Source organism: Gymnodraco acuticeps, unplaced genomic scaffold (genome assembly GCF_902827175.1).
Source record: "Gymnodraco acuticeps unplaced genomic scaffold, fGymAcu1.1, whole genome shotgun sequence".
NCBI lineage: Eukaryota > Metazoa > Chordata > Actinopteri > Perciformes > Bathydraconidae > Gymnodraco > Gymnodraco acuticeps.
This window is the reverse complement of record NW_022990361.1, coordinates 513632-535931: the sequence shown is the minus strand read 5'-3', so window position 1 is coordinate 535931 and position 22300 is coordinate 513632. Positions and strand designations below refer to the sequence as shown.

Here is a 22300-nt window from a genome sequence, read left to right as displayed (position 1 = left end):
CCACACATATCTGCTCAATACTTTTTTATTGTCTTAATTGACCTTTTAATTATAAGGTAGCGTGATAAAAACTCAATTAATTGGTGGGGTAATGATAACTATATTATCTAAAAAGCCCAACCGAGTTTGGGCTAACTGTTGGTTTATGATATTGATCATTAATGTGCTTTTATTTTGTATTAGACATGTGCTTTACTCATAACTGACTGTATCACACACCTTTCATTTTTACGGATGTGCAGTTTCTCTGCTTTAAGCTGTAAGCGTTAACATGGGTCAGTAAGTCTTATACTATCTATTATTTATTCCAGAATTATAATTGTATGTTCGATTATGTGTTCATACCATAGGTTCATACAAAATGTTTTGATCAAGAAGATGGAAAAAGCCATTAGTTTGTTTCTTTATTTTGAAAAGTAATAACCGGAAGTAGCGCATATTTTATTTTGGTTGATTTGACTGCGGGTCAGTTGAACAGAGTTTGTCTGTTGAGTTTACACTCCACACTAGCCTTATCAGTTGCTGCCTGTTCTTCTGCCTCCTGCTGACAGTCAGTAGCCGTTGTATCGCTTGCTACTGTTCGAATGCAAACGAAGTAACTTGAGGTTAGCTTTGCAACGAACTGACAACTTAAGGAGTAACATACAAGCATCCCACTTGTTGATCGTCTTCATGGACTCTGTTCAGGTAGGTCAGTAAGCTGGGTGACGTTACACATGCTGACACAAGTTAGCGTTAGCATGTCGCTAGCAGGGTTTGGCTAACAAGGGCTGGGCCAATTAGCCACAAGGTGACAAATAGGTAACGATGACTAGTTGTTTGGAGTCTAATGTCAACGGTAGTTTGTTTACACCTTGCTAACTATATTTCAATCAGTAGTCACTCTGCGTCTTTTTACACACCTTGTTTTTCATCCTCAGAAATTGGCTTCAGGGTTTACTCTGGACCTGGGACCATTGAAAGAACCTCTTGGGTTTATCCGTGTCCTAGAATGGGTAAGTAAAGTAAAAAAGTACGTAGGCCTACAGTTACTTTAAATTAGAAACCTAACCAAATTTACCTCAGTTATAAGTTATCTCTATGTGCCTTCCGCCTCGCTATCTAATCAACGTTTCTCTCATTTGAGCCTCGTGATGTTGATATATTCCCTATTAGTTCTTTCCACTAATTATACCTTTATTGTTTTCGCAATATATTCAAGAACGTACTCGAAAATTTAAAGGCTGAAAAATAACGGCCAATAACTGCTGCAGGTTCCTCTGCCTCTCCTTTTTCGTGTGTAACGTTGGAGTCTTGGCCTTTGACCTGTTTACTGAGTGAAGTCATGCCGTAGCTTGAGGATTTACATTGCAGATAGCTACTGATTTCCCAATGTTAAACTTATGAGTATGCAGCGTTCCCTTACACTCTTTCCATGGCCAGTGTTGTGCCGAATTATGCACCCCCGCCGTGAAATGCACCCCTTGTCACGGGAACGCGCATTTGAAAATGAAAGGTTTTACACCTTAAAACGATAACAATGTAACTGTATATCTGTAGACTTGGTATGTCTTAAATGTCCGGTTAGGATGTATTAGAACGAAATCTAAAATGAAAATTGTAAATAAGCAATCTGTATGTAAAAAACCACCTGTATGTAAATAAGCCATCTGTATGTCAAATATGTCTTATATGTCTTAAATGATATGATGAATTGGAAATGGGGGACCCTGATGTAAACAAGACGAAAGTCTTTCTCTGGTCTGCATCCCCTTAACAATTGTATGTTTTGAGCTGTACTGTACTGTACCCAATATACAAGCTGTTAATACACTTTTCAATCAATCAATCAATCAATAAGTTAACGTCTTAATGGTAATTTTCAGACTGTCGTTTAGTGGTAGCTCATATAGAATATACAGATTATTGTGGTAAAACCTTTCGCTCCGTATTTTGATACTTGGGGTGTCGAATCCAGGACTTTGCATTCATTCGTCACTTATTTTTCAGTTTTTTAAATCAAATCAAGTTTTATTTATATAGCACATTTATAAACGATTTTTGGTCGAGCCAAAGTGCTGTACATATAATAAAAATAGCCTACAGTAGAGACACTTTACAGCAAATACAACAGCACAGATTGTTCAGAATATCAGTATGAGAAAAACGACACCCTCTGTCCTTAGACCCTCACATCGTACAAGGAAAAACTAACTAACTTTTTATTTAATATATGTTTTTATTTAATTGTGACGTCCTGTCTGTATACACGTGCCTTAAAATGTATTGTTTAATTTTACATATTTGTCATATAATAATCAAAATACAAATATTACAACAGTTGTGCCGAATTATGCACCCCCGCTGTAAAATGCACCCCCCCCCCCAAAAAAGAAGATGCTTCTATTAATCCCACCCTCAAGCACTTTTGAGGGTATACAAATAAACTAGTACAAATAAATGGATCAAGTTTCATGTATGTATTGTCAGAGATAGCAAGTGGCAACCAGGCCTGCTGTATAACGCACCCCCCCCAAAAAAAGATGTTTCTATTAATCCCACCCTCAAGCACTTGATGTAAAAATCCATTAGCTAATTTAGACCCGAATAATTAACACAAAAAGGTAAAAGAGTCATCTTTAAAATGCAAAAATATGCTGACATATTGTACTATGACTATGTAACATTTGTAAACATATATTTTGATTATTATATGACAAATATGTAAAATTAAACAATACATTTTAAAGTATGTGTATACAGACAGGACGTCACAATTAAATAAAAACATATATGAAATAAAAAAATAACTGAAAAAGAAGTGACGAATGAATGCAAAATCCAGGATTCGACAGCCCATGTTTCAATATGTATTGTGTGCTATACTGATAATAACGACACACACTCTTACTCTCACATACTTTACTTGTAATGTTCCACAAGAGACAATGCAACATCCTAGCCGTGCTAACTTCAGAACTGACGCTCATGTCATGCCTGGTCCCTCGGCTCATGTCGTCCCCTCGGGCCACCTGTGCGTCAACAAATAATGTCCCCCTGACCAACGTATATTGCAACACCCCAACCATCAAAATACGGAGCGAAAAGTTTAAACACAAGAATCAAGACTATATGAGCCACCACTAAAAGACTCACAGTCTGAAAATTACCATTTAAAAAAAAACCCCCTGGACGTTTACTTTTCGTTTTAAGCATCGTTTTAAGGTGTAAACGTTTCCTTTTCAAATGCACGTTCCTGTGACAAGGGGTGCATTTCACGGCGGGGGTGCATCATTCAGCACAACACCGGCCCTGATTAATTTGCTGCCCAAGATTTTAGCTGGCGCCCCAAAGTGCATCTGAAGAGAGAAGAGAAGTATATGTGACCCAGAGGTCGCGTTAACCGAATTTTGACAGATTAGAACAAACTCAGAACAGTGACAAAGTTTCCCCGCAGCGAGGCTCCGGTGTTATGCCGTGTTATGCATGCCCTCCAAAAAGGAAATAATACCGTTTCCCAACCTAACTGTTCAAATCATTGAAATGTCTGAGTTTTGGCTTTATGCTGTGCACGCTCCCGCGAGGTGCAGCAGCCATGCATAACACGGCGCATGTGAACTGTCCCGCCCCCCCCCCCCCCCCGTTGACAGTTCACGAGCATGGTTCCCCCCCCCCCCCGTCAGAGTTGTGTAAAGGCCGACGGGTAATTCTGGATTTTGACAGAAGTTTTACGATCCTGTCCATCAAAATGACGGGCAGAGAAAAAGTCTAGCGCAACCTCTGACCATCAAGAGATGCATTATATTTGCTAGACCTAAGATATATTATATAAATCAGATTACTGGTGCAGCTCACAATATCATATGTAACATGTATGCATTTATCTGTGCAAAAGGAGCCCCGACCAAGTATTGAGTACATAAATGAACAAACTTTTCAGAAGGTCGAAATATCTGTATTATAAATCCTGATTTGATTGGTTTTATCTATTATACTATTTTGAGATACAGGATTAGTGATTTGCATGATCTGTAAGCTGTAATCATAACAATTAAAACAAAAAAGGCTTGAAATATTTCACTTTATGAATAATGAATCTAGAATATATGAATGTTTCTTTTTTTTAACTTAAATTACAGAAGAAAAGTTCTATGATATAGTAATGTTTTTAGATGCACCTGTAGATTCAGCTTTAGCATCTAACCAGATGGCAAAGAAGCAGTTAAGTGCAGTGTAATATAGCATATTAAAGATAAAGGCTAAGGTATGGAATTTATAGTGGGAGTAACGGTAAATGACGTTAACTCTAAATAGAACTATTGATTAGCAAACAAACGACATTGCAATCGTCTAAAATTAAGCTAGCAAGTTAACACTGTTCCATCAACGGTAACTACAATTCAATTGAATTTTGATTAATCATCACATTAATGTTACTGTACCTTTGTGTTTCTTCCGTTATTCATCCTCCTCTTTTATTTTCTTTCTTCCCTGGGCACCAGACATCTGTGTTAGCTTCCACTAACTGGTGATGGCTAATTATCGTCAGGCAGTTAGCGTCTTTATTTTTTGGCAGGTCAAGTGTCAGTTCAGACCGCGCCCCGAGGCAGTTCAACTCACCTGACTTCTAGTCAGTGTTGAAATAGTCCGGCTGCATAATGACAGACAGCTAAGCAGCTCCAGCCAGTGTTGTTGTGGATGCCATGTCGTGTTGTTGTATACAAATCAAGTGTAAAGAATCTGTTAGGTTGGCCAAATGGAAATCAGAGGTCTGAGTTGGTGCTCTTGTGAACCAGCTCTGTGTTTATTGTGAGGAATGCCATAGGTGGAGAATCACATGCGAGGATGTACACTCAACAAAAAATCTAACCATTGACTTAAATAAATGTATTTATTATTCAAACAGATAACACATAACGGTATTATGTTAGTTGACAGCAATAATATGAAGTTTAAATAAAAAAGAATAGGTTCAACTTGGTACTATTGCTTTCAACTAACCTAGTACAATTATGTGGAACCTGTTGACATAGTACATTTAATTAAAGTCACCGGTACATTTGTTCAGTAAATCTATTCTGCTGCTCGGTGGAGCATGCCCTAAATATCTCTACCCTGTGAGTCTATGTGATAGACTTCATAAAGAGTCGTTTGAATGCACCTTATACTAAAAAAAAGAAACATTTGGGGAACGTCCCCTCTAATGTCACAGTTAATACTCACAGTGCTCTGTAAACAGCAGGCAGAGCTGTGTGTATTTAAGGCGTATACTTGTGGCTCAGCCATGTTCTGTTAGTAATTAACATACAGTGTACAGCAGATCTTATCTGCCTCTCTGCTGTGATTATCACTCCTGGCTGGCTTTTGATTCTACTGAAGTTTACTGCACAGTGCACAATCAGTCACTATTTCAATCAATCAATCAATCAATGTTTATTTATATAGCCCAATATCACAAATGTTACATTTGTCTCAGTGGACTTTACAGTTTGTACAAAATATCAGTATGACAATACGACACCCTCTGTCCTTAGACCCTCACATCGTACAAGGAAAAACTTCCGAAGAAAACCCACAGTTTAAAGGGAAAAATGGGAGAAACCTCAGGGAGAGCAACAGAGGAGGGATCCCTCTCCCAGGACGGACAGACGTGCAATAGATGCCGTGTGTAAATTGAAAAGATAATACATTTGCAACATAGGTAGTCCAAATGTTTGGAAATGCATGTGTGTATAATAGGAAGATGAATCCACGAGGATATCCATCCAGGACCTATGATCCAGGACCACAGCCACGACTCAAGATCCAGGGCTCGCGATCCAGGACAGAGGAGTGCAGGATCATCCATGACTCCGGATCCCGGCATATACAGACACCAAAAAGAAAGAAATTTGGGGAAGCTGGGTTAATCGGAACATGAGAGTACACAAGTATAGACAGAGAGAAGGAAGAAGTAAGATGTCCCCCGACAAACTAAGCCTATATCAGCAAAACTAGGGGCTGAATCTAATCAGCCCTAACTATAAGCTTTATCAAAAAGGAAGGTCTTAAGCGCACTCTTAAAAACGGATAGGGTGTCTGCCACCCGAACACAAACTGGAAGCTGATTCCACAAATGTGGAGCTTGATAAGAAAAGGCTCTGGCTCCCATTGTACTTTTAGAGACTCTAGGAACAACCAACAACCCTGCATTCTTGGAACGCAATGCCCTAGTAGGACAGTAGGGTATAATGAGTTCTTTAAGGTAAGATGGCGCCTGCCCATTAAGGGCTTTGTAGGCGAGAAAAATAATTTTAAATTCTATCCTGTGTTCTATAGGGAGCCAGTGTAAGGCAGCCAGAACAGGAGTAATGTGGTCCCTTTTCCTAACTCTGGTTAGTACACGAGCTGCAGCATTTTGAATCAGCTGAAGCGACTTGACTGACTTCTTGGTACACCCTGATAATAAAGAGTTACAATAATCCAGCCTTGAAGTAAAAAATGCATGGACTAGTTTCTCTGCATCGTTTTGAGGCAAGATATGCCTGATTTTTGCAATGTTACGTAGATGGAAGTAGGCGGTCCTTGAAATTGATTTTATGTAGGCGTTAAAGGATAAATCCTGATCAAATATAACACCAAGATTCCTTACAGTCTCACTGGAGGCCAAATTAATGCCATCCATAGTTAATATATCCTTAGATAATTTGTTTCGTAGATTCTTCGGGCCAAGTACAATAACTTCAGTTTTGGTCGTGTTTAACATCAAAAAGTTTAAGGTCATCCACGTTTTTAAGTCCTTAAGGCAGTCTTGAATTTTATTTAGATGATTAATTTCATCAGGCTTGATTGATAAATATAGTTGAGTATCATCCGCATAACAATGAAAGTTTACAGAATGATTCCTTATAATATTGCCTAACGGAAGCATATATAATGTGAACAAAATAGGTCCGAGCACTGAGCCCTGTGGCACTCCATGGCTAACTTTGGTTTGCGTGGAAGATTCATCGTTAACACGTACAAACTGAGAGCGTTCAGATAGATAGGACCTAAACCAGCCTAAAGCAGTTCCCTGTATGCCAACTAAGTGCTCTAGTCTTTGCAATAGGATATCATGGTCGATAGTATCAAATGCAGCACTGAGATCGAGCAAAACAAGAATAGAGACACGTCCCTTGTCAGAGGCTATTAGAATGTCATTTGTGACTTTAACCAGAGCTGTCTCTGTGCTATGATGTGTTCTAAAGCCAGACTGAAAATCTTCAAATAAATCATTGTTTTTTAAGTAATCACACAACTGTTTTGCGACCGCTTTCTCAAGAATTTTTGAGAGGAACGGAAGATTGGAAATAGGTCTATAATTGGCTAAAACCTCTGGATCGAGGTTGTGCTTTTTAAGAAGCGGTTTTTATCACTGCTACTTTGAATGATTGTGGAACATAGCCTGATAATAAAGGCATATTCATAATATTTAATAAATAAGTGCTAATTAATGGAAAAACTTCCTTCAACAGCTTAGTTGGAATTGGGTCTAACATACACGTTGATGGTTTAGAAGAGAGAATCATTGAATTTAATTGTTCAAGGTTTATGGCTGAAAAGCATTCTAGTTTACTATCTAGTGTAATATTAGAACTTACGTTTCCGGGAGCTGTTGATAACACTATACTGGTCAAAGGCAAGAGGTCATTAATTTTGTTTCTAAGAGTAACAATTTTATCATTAAAAAGCACATAAAATCATTATTACTGAGTGCTATGGGAATAGAAGGCTCAATCGAGCTGTGGCTCTCTGTCAGCCTGGCTACAGTGCTGAAAAGAAATCTTGCATTATTCTTATTCTCATCTATTAATGAAGAGTAGTAGGCTGCTCTTGCTTTACGCAGTGCTTTCTTATATTCATTGAGAGTAATATGCCAAATTAAACGAGATTCTTCAAGTTTAGTGGAACGCCATATCCTTTCAAGTTGTCTCGACTTTTGCTTTATTTTGCGGGTTTCGGCATTATGCCATGGAGCTAATCTATGTTGTTTTATTTTCTTCTTTTTCAAAGGAGCAACAGAGTTTAATTTTATTTGCAGCGCATCTGTAGCACTATCAACAACATGATCAATTTGGGGTGGTGTACATTTTGTATAAGTTTCCTCCCTTACATGCAGATATGCTATCGAGTTAAGTATTGGTGGAATCTCTTCCTTACATTTGGCTATAGCACTAACAGATAGGTTTCTGCTGCAGGAGCTTTTGACTAATGCTTTGTAGTCTCGTAACAGTACTTCAAAAGTTACTAAGAAATGGTCGGATAAAGCAGGATTATGCGGTTCGACTAATAGTTGCTCAATTTCAATACCATAAGTCAGAACAAGGTCGAGAGTGTGATTATAGCAGTGGGTTAGTTTATTTACACTCTGACAAAAACCAACAGAATCTAATATAGAGTTAAATGCAACAGTAAGGCTATTTTTATCATCGTCAACATGAATATTAAAGTCACCTACGATAATTACTTTATCTGTTTTAAGTACCAAAGTTGATAAAAACTCAGAGAATTCTGATAAGAATTCTGAATAAGGACCTGGTGCACGGTACACTGTAACAAATAAGATTGGCTGCAAAGTTTTCCAGGTCGAATGCGTAAGACTAAAAACGAGACTTTAAAAGGAGGTATAATTTAATTTTGGTTTAGTATTGATAAGTAAACTTGAGTCAAAGATTGCTGCAACTCCACCTCCTCGGCCCGTGCCTCGGGCAATATGAGTATTGATATGGCTGGGTGGAGTGGCCTCATTTATGCTGACATATTCTTCATGTCTCAACCAAGTTTCAGTGAGACAGCATATATCAATATTATAATCTGATATTAAATCATTTACCAATATTGCTTTAGATGCTAGAGATCTTATGTTTAAGAGACCACATTTAATATTCCTGTTTTGTTGCACTGGAGTAGTTGTTACATTTACTTTTATTAGGTTATTATGTATGACACCTCTATTAGGTTTTACCTTAACTTGTCCTTGGGCAGACACACACACCGCTAATATTGGGTATTTTATTGGGTTCGGGATTCCTATGGATGACTGCCTAGGAGAGAGCGCAGAGAAGCGTGTAAGACTGTGACTCCGCCTCCTGGTCTCAACTCCAGTTTGTCATGGATTAAGTCCACAAAGCCCTGAAATGTTTGCCGAAATGAGATTTGCACCTTCCAAAGTAGGATGAATGTCGTCTCTCTTAATCAGACCAGGTTTTCCCCAGAAGGCTGTCCAATTATTTACGAAGCCCACATTGTTTGCTGGGCACCACCAAGACAACCAGCGCTGAAATGATGACATGCGGCTATACATGTCATCATTGATCAGATTGGGGAGGGGACCAGAGAAGATTACGGTGTCCGACATTGTCTTAGCATAACTACACACCGACTCCACATTAAGTTTGGTGCATTCTGATCGGCGTATACGAACATCATTACCACCGACGTGAATAACAATCCTACTGTATTTACGTTTATTTTTAGCCAGCAGTTTAAGATGCGCCTCAACGTCGCCCGCTCTGGCCCCCGGAATGCATGTGACTGTGGAGGCTTCGGTCTCTAAATTCACGTGTCTCATAATAAAGCTACCAATAACCAGAGTTGGCTTCTCAGCGGGTGTCTCGCTGATTGGGGAATATCTGTTAGATACGTGAACGGGTTGGTGGGGACCTGCGGGTTTCGCGTTATGCCCCTTCTGAACAGTCACCCAGTCTCCCTGCTGCTCGGGAGTTGCCGGGGGACGGCTAATAGGAGCTACCTTTTGCCGGTCCGCACCGGCTAACATGGGCTTTACTGTAGCTGAGTTACTTTCTAAGATGCGGAGCCGGGCTTCTATGGCTATGATTCCCGCCTCCAACCTAACAACTATACTACATTTAACACATGTACCGGTACCAGTAAAGGAGGCAGGGAAGTAACCAAACATGAGACAGGAAGAGCAGGAAATAACACCCGAGGGTGGGGAAAGAGCCATGGCTAGCTATCAAGCTAAAGTAGCTACCGTTAGCAAACCCGAAAAGAGTTTTCAAACCTCAATACACATAAATATCACCAGAGCAAAGTGTATTGTTTTCTTACTTCTGCAGGTTGTTTAAGAGAAGAAAACCAAAACCATACAAAACACCATATTGGTTAGAAGCTGGTAACACTTGAGATATTGAGGAACAGAGAGGCAATGATTTGTAGATCAACACAACAAATTGAAGTCATTTTTTGTCCAAAAATGTCAGAAGATTCTCCTTTTCATCCTCTCAAATATAATAACATAATGACTCCCTGAGCGTCTTTGGAAGACATTTAAAACCGGTACCTTAGACTTTGAGAAACTGGCATGGGCATTTGTCACTGTTTTCTCACATTTTACCAAATAAAGACGGAATCATAATAATTAAAGTAACCATTAGTTGCAGCCTTATTGAGGAACAAGTAAATACTTATGGCTGAATGCTCAAGTTTACAAACTGGTGTCAAGAAACTGAAACTGTCCTGAAATGACTTGGTAAAGTAAAGCTTATGTGTGGGAAACACGGACCAGATATAACTGAGGGCAATGTTCAACTCAATTTGTGGCTTGCCGCGGGCCAAGCTTTTTCACACAGGCTTAATGTAAATCTGTACTGTCTAAATCATAGCCAGGGGATTTTTTTAATGTTTTGGTTTCTTGTAGTGTTGTTACAATATATTGATTTTAGAACCAATGGAAAAATAATACCTTTTAACAAAAACAAAAAAATGTTTCATACAACCCACTTATTTCCTTACACACAATAAGCCTAATACACTTTTCAAAAGATAAATGCCATCTGACTCCATCAGCCATGCAAAAACTAGGCCTTAGTAAGATAACCCTAACATACAATGTTTTGTCTAAACTGGGTAACCGGGGCGCTGCGCCCTCTTACTCTCGGCGTGCGCCCTCATACCAAAATCCAGATCTTCCATGTCAAATTGTAAAGTGATGCCAGAAAACAATACTTCTGTTTGTTAACAAAAACTTGTCAAATAGACTATCCGACGGCATAGACAGCTTTGTTTTTACGGAGCTCCAAATAAATAGGGGTGTGTATGTGTCTACAGAAGGTCCAGTTGTGATAGACACGGTTCGCCACTGCCATTTATATTATGTCAAAAGCAAATAAGAATGTTTATTTTCTTCTCATGTTCATTTCTAGTTCATCATTTCCCTCTGTTCCAACAATTGTTTGTGACCTAATAAGGCTGTTGCTTTCAATGTTTAAAAAAATGTGGCCATCAATTCGTTGGCTCTAATTTTTCATTTGAGAAATGTTGCTCTTTTAACATTTTCAGCATCGTACACACATTGTTGTTCTTAGTTTTTCTACTTTACTTTTTCCAATTTCTCCAGGCAGTTCATCAAGTTCCATTAGTTGTTTTCGGTCTGCTACAGTCTCAAGGCTGAACAAAACAGAATTCTGTCAGGGAGAGGCATCCTCAGTATTTCAGCGCTGCCTAACTTTCTCTACTGTAATGCTGTGGAAGTATGCTTAGAATGGACATTACTGAATGTCAGACTGGTTTGTATACATGGACATTGGCCAGTAGGGTTCAGAGTCAGATGGAAGGTAGGTGCTGTCTCTGGTTGTTTTTGTAATCACAACCTGGCTCTAGTTTAGTCACTATTATTTCCTGTTCATATAATGTGTTAGTAACGGTTGTTTTCTGAAATGTTAAATAGCCAATGTCAGAACCTTTTGATTTGCTGATCAGTCTCTGATCAGTCCTGCCACTCCCTGATCAGGAGAACTTGTGAGGAATGCTTCAGCCAGTCTGTGGGAGGCTGAGTCATTGGACTCTGGACAGGGAACCCTTCCTGACCCCCTATATGAGGGGTTTATTTGGGGTTCCGTCAGATTGGGTGGTTCAAACAGGGCTGAGATGTAAGCTGAGAAATGTTGTGGCGATCCATAGACCCCTGAAATATGAAACCCATTCCTGGAAATCCTGAGTGGCTTGAAAGTTACTAAATACTGCACAACAGTTCTCTGTGTGTGTTTCTGTTTATACGGCTGTCTTTCCTCTGCTGCACCAGGCAGGCTGTTCAACTCTGTGCCTGGCCCTGTGCTTCTCTATACAGAAGTTATAGCACTGAAAAGGACCCTGGTGATCTGGGAATGTGCTTCAGTAGATGTGGATTACATTACATGATATGTCACTTGTTAGACGCTTTTATCCAAAGCGACTTACATACTCAACACTGTGGACAATCCCCACAGGAGCAATTTGTCTCGGGGACACAACGACATGCTGACAGCAGTGGGGTTTGAACCTGTGCTCCCCTGATCCCAACACCAACACACTAGTCCACTGCCTCCCCTGGATGTGTTCAAACAAAGGACATTATTCTTAAGAGAAAGTATGGAACCAAGAAACGCATGCTCTAATCAGGAGCTTTCTCATTGGAGGAAGGATGTTCTGGGAATGGGTAGAGGAGAGTTGTGGGAGGGGGGGCTACAAGCTACCGTAGGCCTTGACAAAACAACTGCAACAACACCATTTGATTTGTATTGAAGGACACTTTCCTTCAGACCATATTACATCAAGGTCATTTTCCATATACACTCAGGTGTTCTTCTACTGGACTTCTACTGATACCTACTGTGAAAACAAACACCCACCTGAGGATGTTCATACTTTTAAAGGTCAATTCAAAACCTAACTTTTTAGTTTGGCTCTTAATTCATTTAGTTGTGGTTTATTCAGTCATTTGTTTATTGTATTCAGTTGATATTGAGTGTTGTGTTAATCACAATGTAATGTGTTACTTTGTCTATCGCTTTGGAGGGGAAATTGGTATCATTCTTTTTTTATTTAATTACATTTTCTGTGAAGCACTTTTTGGAACCTTTTATGTGTGAACAATCCTCTAGATAAATTCTGTTTCATTAATAACAAAGATTGCAACCAAGGTTTATGAGACCATCTTGCAAGTGCGACAAGGTTATAGTGATATGTGTAACCTGTCTTACAGCCACTGTAGGCCAACATACTGTACTAAACTGAGAAACATGTAATACTACTTTTATAAGCAGTCTAAAGATGTTGAGAAAGCTACGTTAGTAAGACCACTACAATTCCCCCCAAAGTAAACATAGGTATTCCAGCCATATAAAAAACATCAAATATTTCCTCGCTACTTATTAGTAATACATATTAGTTTTATATGTGGCATGATGTGAGTGTTGACTGTCTGACAGAGAGCGGCTCCCTCTGCTCTGTTGCAACACATGTCTCTATTTGAACACATAGTGTCCTGCCTTTAAAAATAGGATGAAACGGCACCAGTCAGGAGCTCAACAGCATTGTAGTAAACTTATATCCTGTTTACAGATATAGTAGCATAACACGTTTTTCCTGGCTCAGTGCTGCCCAAGGGTGTGATAGGTCTTTGGGGGATATAGTGTCATTAGGATTGTATTTGGCAGTAAGGCTAAAAAAATGTTATGTTCAACGTGGTGCTCAGTAAAATACTGTACAGGCCTGAAAATGTGTCTTGAGCTAAACCCTGTTCAGGTCCCACAGCCAACAACATTGTTCAGCCTGTCCCAAGTTTCAACGTGGGTTACTCTCGTGCTTCAATGAAGATAAGCTGTTCAAATTGTCTAAGTCTTGCGACACAATTCATCCCCCTCTCTGGACAGTTGGCTGAAGTAGATGCATAGTCGCCTACTGGCCGTCTTTAACACCAGCCTGCAGTCTGTGCAGCACTGCAGCTGGTTCTCTGGTGACCCTGGAGTGGCATCCCAGTTTTTCTGCTCAGTCAGTCCATGTTGAGGCTCAGAGGAAATGGTGTGGGTTCCTCTGCTTTCCATTCTTCCTGCTGGGGTCTGCTTTGTGTCAGCATAGTTGAAGATCAAAACAACTTGTTTCTCTCCTTTTAGGAAAATGTCAGTGTTTTTCTCAATGCTGCACTGCCCGTCCAAAGCAAAGAGGTGCACACTCTTATATCTCGTTGGACAGCCTTTAGCTCCGAGTACGACACTCAGTTGCCGTGGCATCATTTTGCTGCTGCAATGTCACAAGATGTATTTCTGTCCAGAGTTGGATTCATTTTCCGCCAAGATCTTTTATTAATGATGGGAGAGTCGCACCGCTGCGCAGACTCTTCTCCAGTGCATCCCAAAGATTCTCAATGGGGCTGAGGTCTGCACTCTGTGGGGGCCATGTGAGGAAAGGGTGTCTCCTGCTCCCTGAACCCCTCATTCACAATGTGAGCCCCCCTGGCATTGCCATCTTGGAATATGCCCGTGCCATAAGGGAAGAAAAACTCCGTTGATGGAAAGACCTGGTCATTCAGTATATTCAGGTAGTCAGCTGAGTCGGTCATTCTTTGGGAACATAATGTTGCTGAAGATAGACCTGACAAACTGCAGCACCCCCAGATCCTAACACTGCTCCCACAGGCTTGTACGGTAAGCACTAGGTGTGATACATCACTGCATTCGCCTCTCTTACAATGATGCGCCCATCACTCTGGAACAGGGTAAATCTGGATTCATTGATTTGGTTTTCATAATGCGTTGGACAGTTCTTTACCCGATGTAAATAGTTCTCCTTAGTTGTTTCCTTTGCTTGATGCAGGCCAATCATTTGACCCTTCTGAAACTGATTAACATCCTTTCACAACCACAGGATGTGTCTTCCGACATGGTTGTTTAAGAACTGAGAAGCTACTCACCGCATAGGGTTAAATAACTTGTTCCAGCTGAAACATGGAAGGCTCTTACAGATTGGCTTAGTTAAATCCAGTTGGTGACTTTGACAGTGTACGTTTGTGACACTAACTGCTGCAGACACCTGACATCTCGTTACCTATGAGATGTGAGAGTTTCAAATCTAATAAAAATGTTGCTCTGAATGCTGCTGTTGTTTATGGTGTTTTTGGCAGATCTCTTTTTGAGCTAAATGTATAACGATGTTTCTAATACTTGCTGTTTTCCAGTACTAATTATTTTTCATTTAATTTCAACATTTAAAAGTGAAAAAACATGAAACGTAATGTAGCTAAATGGGCAGTTACTCCAAAGTGTTGTCACTTTAAGGATAAGGCTGGTGTTCTCGGTCTCCTGGACAGGTCAGTCTGTTAGACTACAGTACAGTAACCACTCTTCAGTCAAATAGAATGTAGATATATGCTTTTTGTAAGAGCTACACTAGTTGAAGCTCAGTTTGGTGTGTCAGCTTTATATTAAAGGGTTAGCCATTTTTGTTTTCAGATTAGGGAGGGAGTTTCCTGTGTGGAAAAGGATGTAAGAATGGGGTGGGGGGGGAAGAGATGTTGAAGTGGGGTGTTTGTTGAAAATCACATCTGTTACTTATGGGAAGGGAAAAAGCATCATTGTATCAATACTATATTGACTTAAATGTGGGAGGCTGGTCAACAGTTGGCTTTAATTTGTTTATCATAAAACATTTTTTTAATCTATTACAGATTTCCATAAAAGCAAAAGCCTCACAACTTTAAAATACCCCTTATTAAAAACCTCTTCTCCTTATGTTTCTCCACCTCTACAGGTCTTCACCATCTTTGCCTTTGCCACCACTGGAGGTTACTCTGGGTCATCCCACTTTACAGTCAATTGCATTGGAGCTGAACCGAAAGATGTGAATCCTGTGTTTGCCTACCCATTCAGGTACTGTACAACGCTGCACTGCTACCAGCCATAGAGCTTTTGCTGTTTACCTCTTATTGAAGGTGTGTCCACATTACTGCCAATACTACAGGAGATTTCAAAGAGAGAGAGAGACTGAATATGTGTTAAAATATCATTCTGAATGAAGTATTGTGGAGCTGCAGAGATCACGTCCTGCAAATATCATTCTACAGACTATACCAAACACATTTTTTTGTACAGTCCTAAACGAATCCCACTACAGTTATTTTTATATATTTTTCAATGATAATGGGAATAATGATGCAAAAATGATGAACCACTCCTATATCGTGATCGCAATACCAGTCAAAAATAATCGCAATTAGATATATTTTACAAATCTTGCAGCTACATTTTGATCTTACTTTCCAGTAAATCACTGTTCACAACCGTAGGTTAAGACAAATGTTACATTTGTCTCAGTGGTCTTCACAGTTTGTACAGAATATCAGTATGACAATACGACACCCTCTGTCCTTAGACCCTCTGTCCTTAGACCCTCTGTCCTTAGACCCTCACATCATGCAAGGAAAAGCTTCCAGAGAAAACCCAGAGTTTAAAGGGGAACATGGGAGAAACCTCAGGGAGAGCAACAGAGGAGGGATCCCTCTCCCAGGACGGACAGACGTGCAATAGATGCCGTGTGGAAATCCAAGAGATAATACATTTGCAACATAGGTAGTCCAAATGTTTGGAAATGCATGTGTCTATAATAAGAAGCAGTCACAGTGCAATTTGATTAATGTGATACTTATTACGTAAGCTCTTATTATTCTCCCTTAGGCTGTGGCTCAGTGTGCTAGTGAGTTGATCAGAGGAGCAACTGCAGTCAGCATGTCGTTGGTTCCCTGGGAAAGACACTTCACCCCAGATTGCTCCTGTGGGGATTGCCCACAGTAATGAATGTATGTTAGTCGCTTTGGATAAAAGCGTCTAACAAGTGACATGTAATGCAATGTGTGTGAATAACCCATCCGTGTTGCGTCCCCGTCAACCAATATACCAACATTATAGTAGATTATTCCTACTTCCTTTTGGTCATTGTGGTATTCTGTTGAGGGTCTTCTCTTTTGTGTGTAGTTAGTGATTTTAAGAAATGTTCTGAAAAAAACTCAGACCTATGTGAGTTTTCTTTCTGATGAAGCTGATCTATGGCCATGCAGATGAGTTGAAGGTTCTGTTTAATTAATACAGTCTTGTAAAAAAAAGTCTCGCCTAACCCTTTTATATTCTCTCTACTTGCATTCCTCGGATAGAAGAGTAACCCAGGTGAGGACTTGTTTTCTCTGAAGTCACTGAGTAAAAACCAGACTCATCTGAGTGGTTGTTAGAAAGTGTTCTCCTTTCTCCGTACCCCTGCAGGTTGCCCAAAAGCCCATACCAGATACCTCCATGTAACAGCAGCAAACCAGATGATACCTACCTGCAGGGCGACTTCTCCTCCTCTGCAGAGTTCTTTGTGTGTGTTGGTGTGTTTGGGTTCCTGTATTGCACCGCCACACTGGTCCTTTACCTGGGCTTCCAACACGTCTACCGCCAGACCTCCCGGGGTCCCACCATAGTGAGTACTAATCTGAAGCCATATTCAAATAAGTACCAAAATGATCAGCTAGGGGGAAAAAAAGAGAATTTGTCACAGATTCCCAGTGAATCAGAACAACTAATAAAATACCTGAGTTGACACAGTAAGCAGTAGGCTGCCTTAAAAAGGCCACATTCTGCTTTTTGGAGTTTCCTTTTCCTATAGTGTGTTCTATATATGCATGTTAATGGTCTGCACAGGCTCAAATCCCTGTGTTCCCCCCCAGAGCAGTGTTTCTCAAACGTTTTCATACCAAGGACCACTTAACCAATAAAAAAACACTCGCGGACCTCCTAACTCCACAAATATCCAAAATCACATCGTTTTTCTAGAACAGATTATAAATCGCCTGAAAATGGTACAAACAAGTGGCAACATGTGTGATGAAGGTGTTGTGCTGGGCTATATCATACCATCGAAAGTGAAACGTAAGCTCGCTCCATTGCGGAGATATTCCCGCGAGAGTGCGTAAAACTTTAATTTATTAATTTATTTAAAATGTGAAATTGTACCAATATACTCACGGACCACTAGGGGCCGCTCACGGACCACCAGTGGTCCGCGGACCACACTTTTAGAAGCACTGCCCCAGAGGGACTTTGTGCTACCTCAAAGATAACATGCAGAATTATTATTTTGGACAATTTGATTGGGGCTGTTTTAATGACATTCAAGTTATTAAATATCCCTACTATTTTGTCACCAGAACTAGGGTATAGCATTAATCTTATTGTCAAACAGAAAGACAGCAACAGATTTATTTATCATAACACTGTTCAGTTTTTTCCTTGAGGAGCTTGTAAACTTCCACATCAATAGGCAAAGTAGCCATTAACGGAACATTATATAGAGATTGTGTAAATATGAATTACATTATAAACAATGATGAAAACGGTTCCGAAAGTCCTGGATTTTGTTCTTGGAATCAGATCTTACTCATTTTCAAGTAGACAAAGTGTTCTCGGGAACAGTCTGAATACTAGTATGTTCACACACTGTCTACTCTCATCAGGACCTTGTGGTGACCGCGACCTTCGCCTTCCTCTGGCTCGTGTCCTCCTCAGCCTGGGGCAAAGGCCTGACAGATGTGAAATGGGCCACTAACCCAGGTCACCTAGTGATGAATGATCAATGCAATAGCACCTGCAAAGCAGGGGAGTTTCCTTCCATGGGCCGCCTCAATGCCTCTGTGGTAAGTCATGGTCCAGTAGTGCACATTGGTCCTATAAGGGAGAATGTTTTATGGTATAGTGTATAGCACCTTTCATGTACAAAGCAGCCCAAAGTCCTTTACAGAAAAACACAACAACCATATTAAAATAATATAAAAATAGATACAGAACAAGATAAAACATCTACAGTGATCCTAATGAAATTCCCTTGAATTAAAGCTGACAAGAAATTTAAATAGGTTAAAATACAACAATTTTAAAAAGAAAATGTTTAAAATGTAAAATAAAAGCAAAACAGGACAAATACAGTAAAACATGGACAATGATACTAGTGAGAATTGAAAGTTAACCCAAATTAAAAGCCATATTCATTTGCTATAGGACAGACGTTATAAGATTTGAATATGACATACTTTTAGTATTTTGAATCTATAGCGTTACAATTGAAAGAATAATAAAGGATATCATTAATTTAACTGTTTTACACTAAAACATAGTGGCGTTATTTCTAAGATGGTCCTTTCTGATGGTGCTGGTAGGATGCTTCATAAAACCCCTGCAACGCCCATACCTGAGAGTATACAGTACATCTGTCTAAACATTGTTTTTGTCCAAAAGCTGATGATGGAGTGTTGGCATTTTGCCATATTTGCATTGTGTTTTAACTACAGCTGTAAAACTTTGTAGGAACATGGTCCACACTGAGTGCGTTCACCAGCTGTGGACTGTCTAGAAGATCACAATTTGCATTTTGTTAAAGATGAGCGCCACTACTTAGTCTATCGATTTAAAAATAAAAAAAGTATTCCACATACTTCTGAGGGTGGCTAACAAGGTATTATGTTGTATATCAGTGATCGAGGGCCTAGGGCCACCTGGTGTTTAAAATACAAACTGACTTTCCCTTTCATTGCTGCAGCAGTGTAGAATGAACAGTTTACTGTTTAATGCAATATTTAAGTTAATCTGTGAATGCAATACTTATTTACATTGTTTAAATATAATGTAAGTGTTGATGTTTAAGTGAAACATATTTTAATCCTTACTTTAAAGTTACCAGTATTTATTTCTCCAAATCAATGATGCGTTTTATTAGAGAGGGTGAGTTTTAAGAGTTGTCACTCATCTGTTTCCTGTGTTTCTGCAGATATTTGGCTTTTTGAACTTGATCCTGTGGGCAGGTAACTGCTGGTTCATTTACAAGGAGACTCCTTTCCACAAGGATCCCAACCCACCAGCAACCATGGAGGAAGAAGGGGCCCCCGGGCCTTAGCCACATCACTGAGGGTCCTTAATCATAGCCCTGTACCCAACACTAGTCTCTGATGGAAACATGCACAAATGGATACAAAAGGAAGGCAATTGTCCCAAATACCCCCCTCGACATCCCAACACGAGTCAATGTACTAATTTCTTTTATTAATCGGTCCTCACTGTATGTATTTTGGTGTTCAGATAAGCAGAGAAGCTAATGCACACCTGTTGTTGTTCTGAGCAAGAGTCCAGAGTAGGTAAGAGTTTCATTATGTACTCTGGAAGTACAGTACAGATTTCAAGTACTCTAATTCTAAACACGTCAATCACTTGACATCACTTGATTGAAGGTCAATTAAGTGAATGCTCTTGTTTTCCTCCAGTTAAAGACACGACTGATACCAGAGCATGTCCTCTTTTCTCTCTTCTGAACTCTGCTTACAGCTAAATTAAACGCTTTGCAAAATTCCCACTAATGTTCTGATCTACTGAAACACACACACACGTTCAAGTTTCAACACACTCTGATTCTCTTGTGCCTTAAAATAATACACTAAGTAAAAGAAATAACACTATAATCTACTGCACTTTTATTATGAAAGTGTCAGTTTGAGTTTCATGTTGGTTGTGACAGCATTTGAGACAGCTATGTTTTATTTTTTCAGAACAAGTCAGGTTCTTTGCAAGTTTACTGCTGCAGCTGTACATGCCTTCCCAGTGGAGGGACCTGTTTCATTTCTTGTTTGATCAACATGTTACATTTACACTACTCCATAACCCCAATGCTCTTTTTGAACCATCTTTTGCAAAACCGACTTGCAGAGACATTATTTATAGGCTTCATATGTATTTTAAACTACATGTATTGGTTCCGTGGCATATTTTAGAACCAATGTTGGGTTTCTGTTCGTATTCCCCAATGAAAAAGTGTCTGTGTAAAGCTTCTCCTTGATTTATTTTGCAATGTCAGATTTGTTGTTAAACATATTCTACCACTGAGTAGCTTTGGCTTAATCGTGTGATGATAAATAGTTCAAATAGCAATTGTGTAATTCTAATGACCAGTGCCCATATTGCTGCTCTACATGTAGCTTTACCACCAATGCCTTCCACTACAGGCTGCTGTAGTGAGTGACCTGCTGCAGTGGATGACATGGCATTGCACTAAGAGAATGTAGTGATCTCTATGAAGTCACTGTTACTGGGCAACCTGCGCAGCAAGTCATATATCAAATGTTTGATCATTTTAGTTTAATTAGTGCACAGTAATATGTTGAATGCTTACGTAATGGATTATTACATTTGGACTTCATGTATTTTATACCTTGTTGTGCAAAAGGAAGCAATGGTGCATCTGTATTTACAAGTGTAAAACATGAGAGCTGTGACTTCTGGACTCTGTCTCCTTTTCTTAATGACTTTGCAAAAATGATTTGATGAATTTGTACACCCACCCTCATGCTTTACAGACATTATAGCATATTTACAGTTAGTCTGCTATACATTTTTGTAGAAACTACCATCCTGCTTAAACAGATGTGATCCAAAGTGAGCGGCTTCATTCAGATTATGTTGGTAAAAAAGTGTCTTTGTCAAAAAATGCTCGGGCGCCACATTCAAAAATGTAATCGGTAGTGATTTCAGTTTCCTGGATTTTGAATCCGATGTCAGCACTACTCTGGGTCAGTGGTTAGCATATAGAAAGAGGCGGTGGCTGACTCATCCCAGAGCTCTGCCTCAGCAGCACTCCTCTCTCCCACCAGCAGGGAGCACTGTTTACAACTGGATGGTACTATACAGAGGAGTGGTCCCCAAACTTGTAGCTTGTGTCCCATTAAAAGAAGCAAAGCTTTATTGTTCTGTTGAAGCCATGAAGGGGTTTTCCCTCTAACATTATGTCACTCAATAACTTAAGAGTCCTGAAGAGTTGAAAGTACGTAGAGTGTGTGTTTGAGGTGACCAGCATTTTTTTTTGACAAAAGGCCATAAGGAGGGTAGAACATCGTTCCAGATGTATTGTCTCTCCTCCTCCATGCAGGTCACCTTTAATCCTCCTGTTGTCTTCGGGTCAAATCTGACCGATGTACTACTTTCATCAATCATAACTTTTTTTGTTTTACGTTCGATTGCATTAAGGCTTTATGATATCCTTCACAGTAGACATTTGAACATATAAACTGGCTGATCACCAGTTTCATCGAATTTTGGATGATTTAGTCAACTTTGTAACACCCATGGTGTTCCCGGTCAAAAATGACCGCCAAAAAGAAAAGGAAATAGTAACCATCCAGATCAGATAAAACGCACACATACTCTTGTATGTAGGAACGAAGACAATAGGTTTGCCTTAAAGCAGGGGTTCCCAACCTGTATTGTGCCAAGGACCGGCAGATACATTAAAAAATAATCGCGGACCGGTTGTCAATTTTAATTGATTTGAATATTTACTCACCACCAGCAGGCAGCCACAGAGGCTAATTGTATGTAACAGCCTGAACAAATACTAGAACAATACAACGCAGTCTCATGGCATTTCGTGTTCACCAACACGATTTGTAATCTATTGATTCGTGTTCACCAACACGATTTTCCCCTTTTTGTCGTGTTGCACAGCACGATTTTAAAAG

General features: G+C 39.7%; 1 protein-coding gene across 2 annotated transcripts; it reads left to right on the top strand.

The window, feature by feature from the left end:
• Nucleotides 1–432: 432 nt before the first annotated feature.
• sypl2a (synaptophysin-like 2a) lies at nucleotides 433–21069 on the top strand. Of its 2 annotated transcripts, none has more exons than XM_034224212.1 (6): nucleotides 433–687; nucleotides 921–995; nucleotides 15526–15644; nucleotides 17028–17226; nucleotides 18260–18439; nucleotides 19567–21069. In XM_034224212.1, the coding sequence occupies exons 1-6, from the start codon at nucleotides 673–675 to the stop codon at nucleotides 19690–19692; spliced, it is 714 nt and encodes a 237-aa protein (XP_034080103.1). In that variant the 5' UTR covers nucleotides 433–672; the 3' UTR covers nucleotides 19693–21069. The 2 variants fall into 2 exon arrangements, with proteins under 2 accessions (XP_034080103.1, XP_034080105.1); XM_034224214.1 differs by lacking the exon at nucleotides 433–687 and adding an exon at nucleotides 815–838.
• The last annotated feature ends 1231 nt before the right edge of the window (nucleotides 21070–22300 follow it).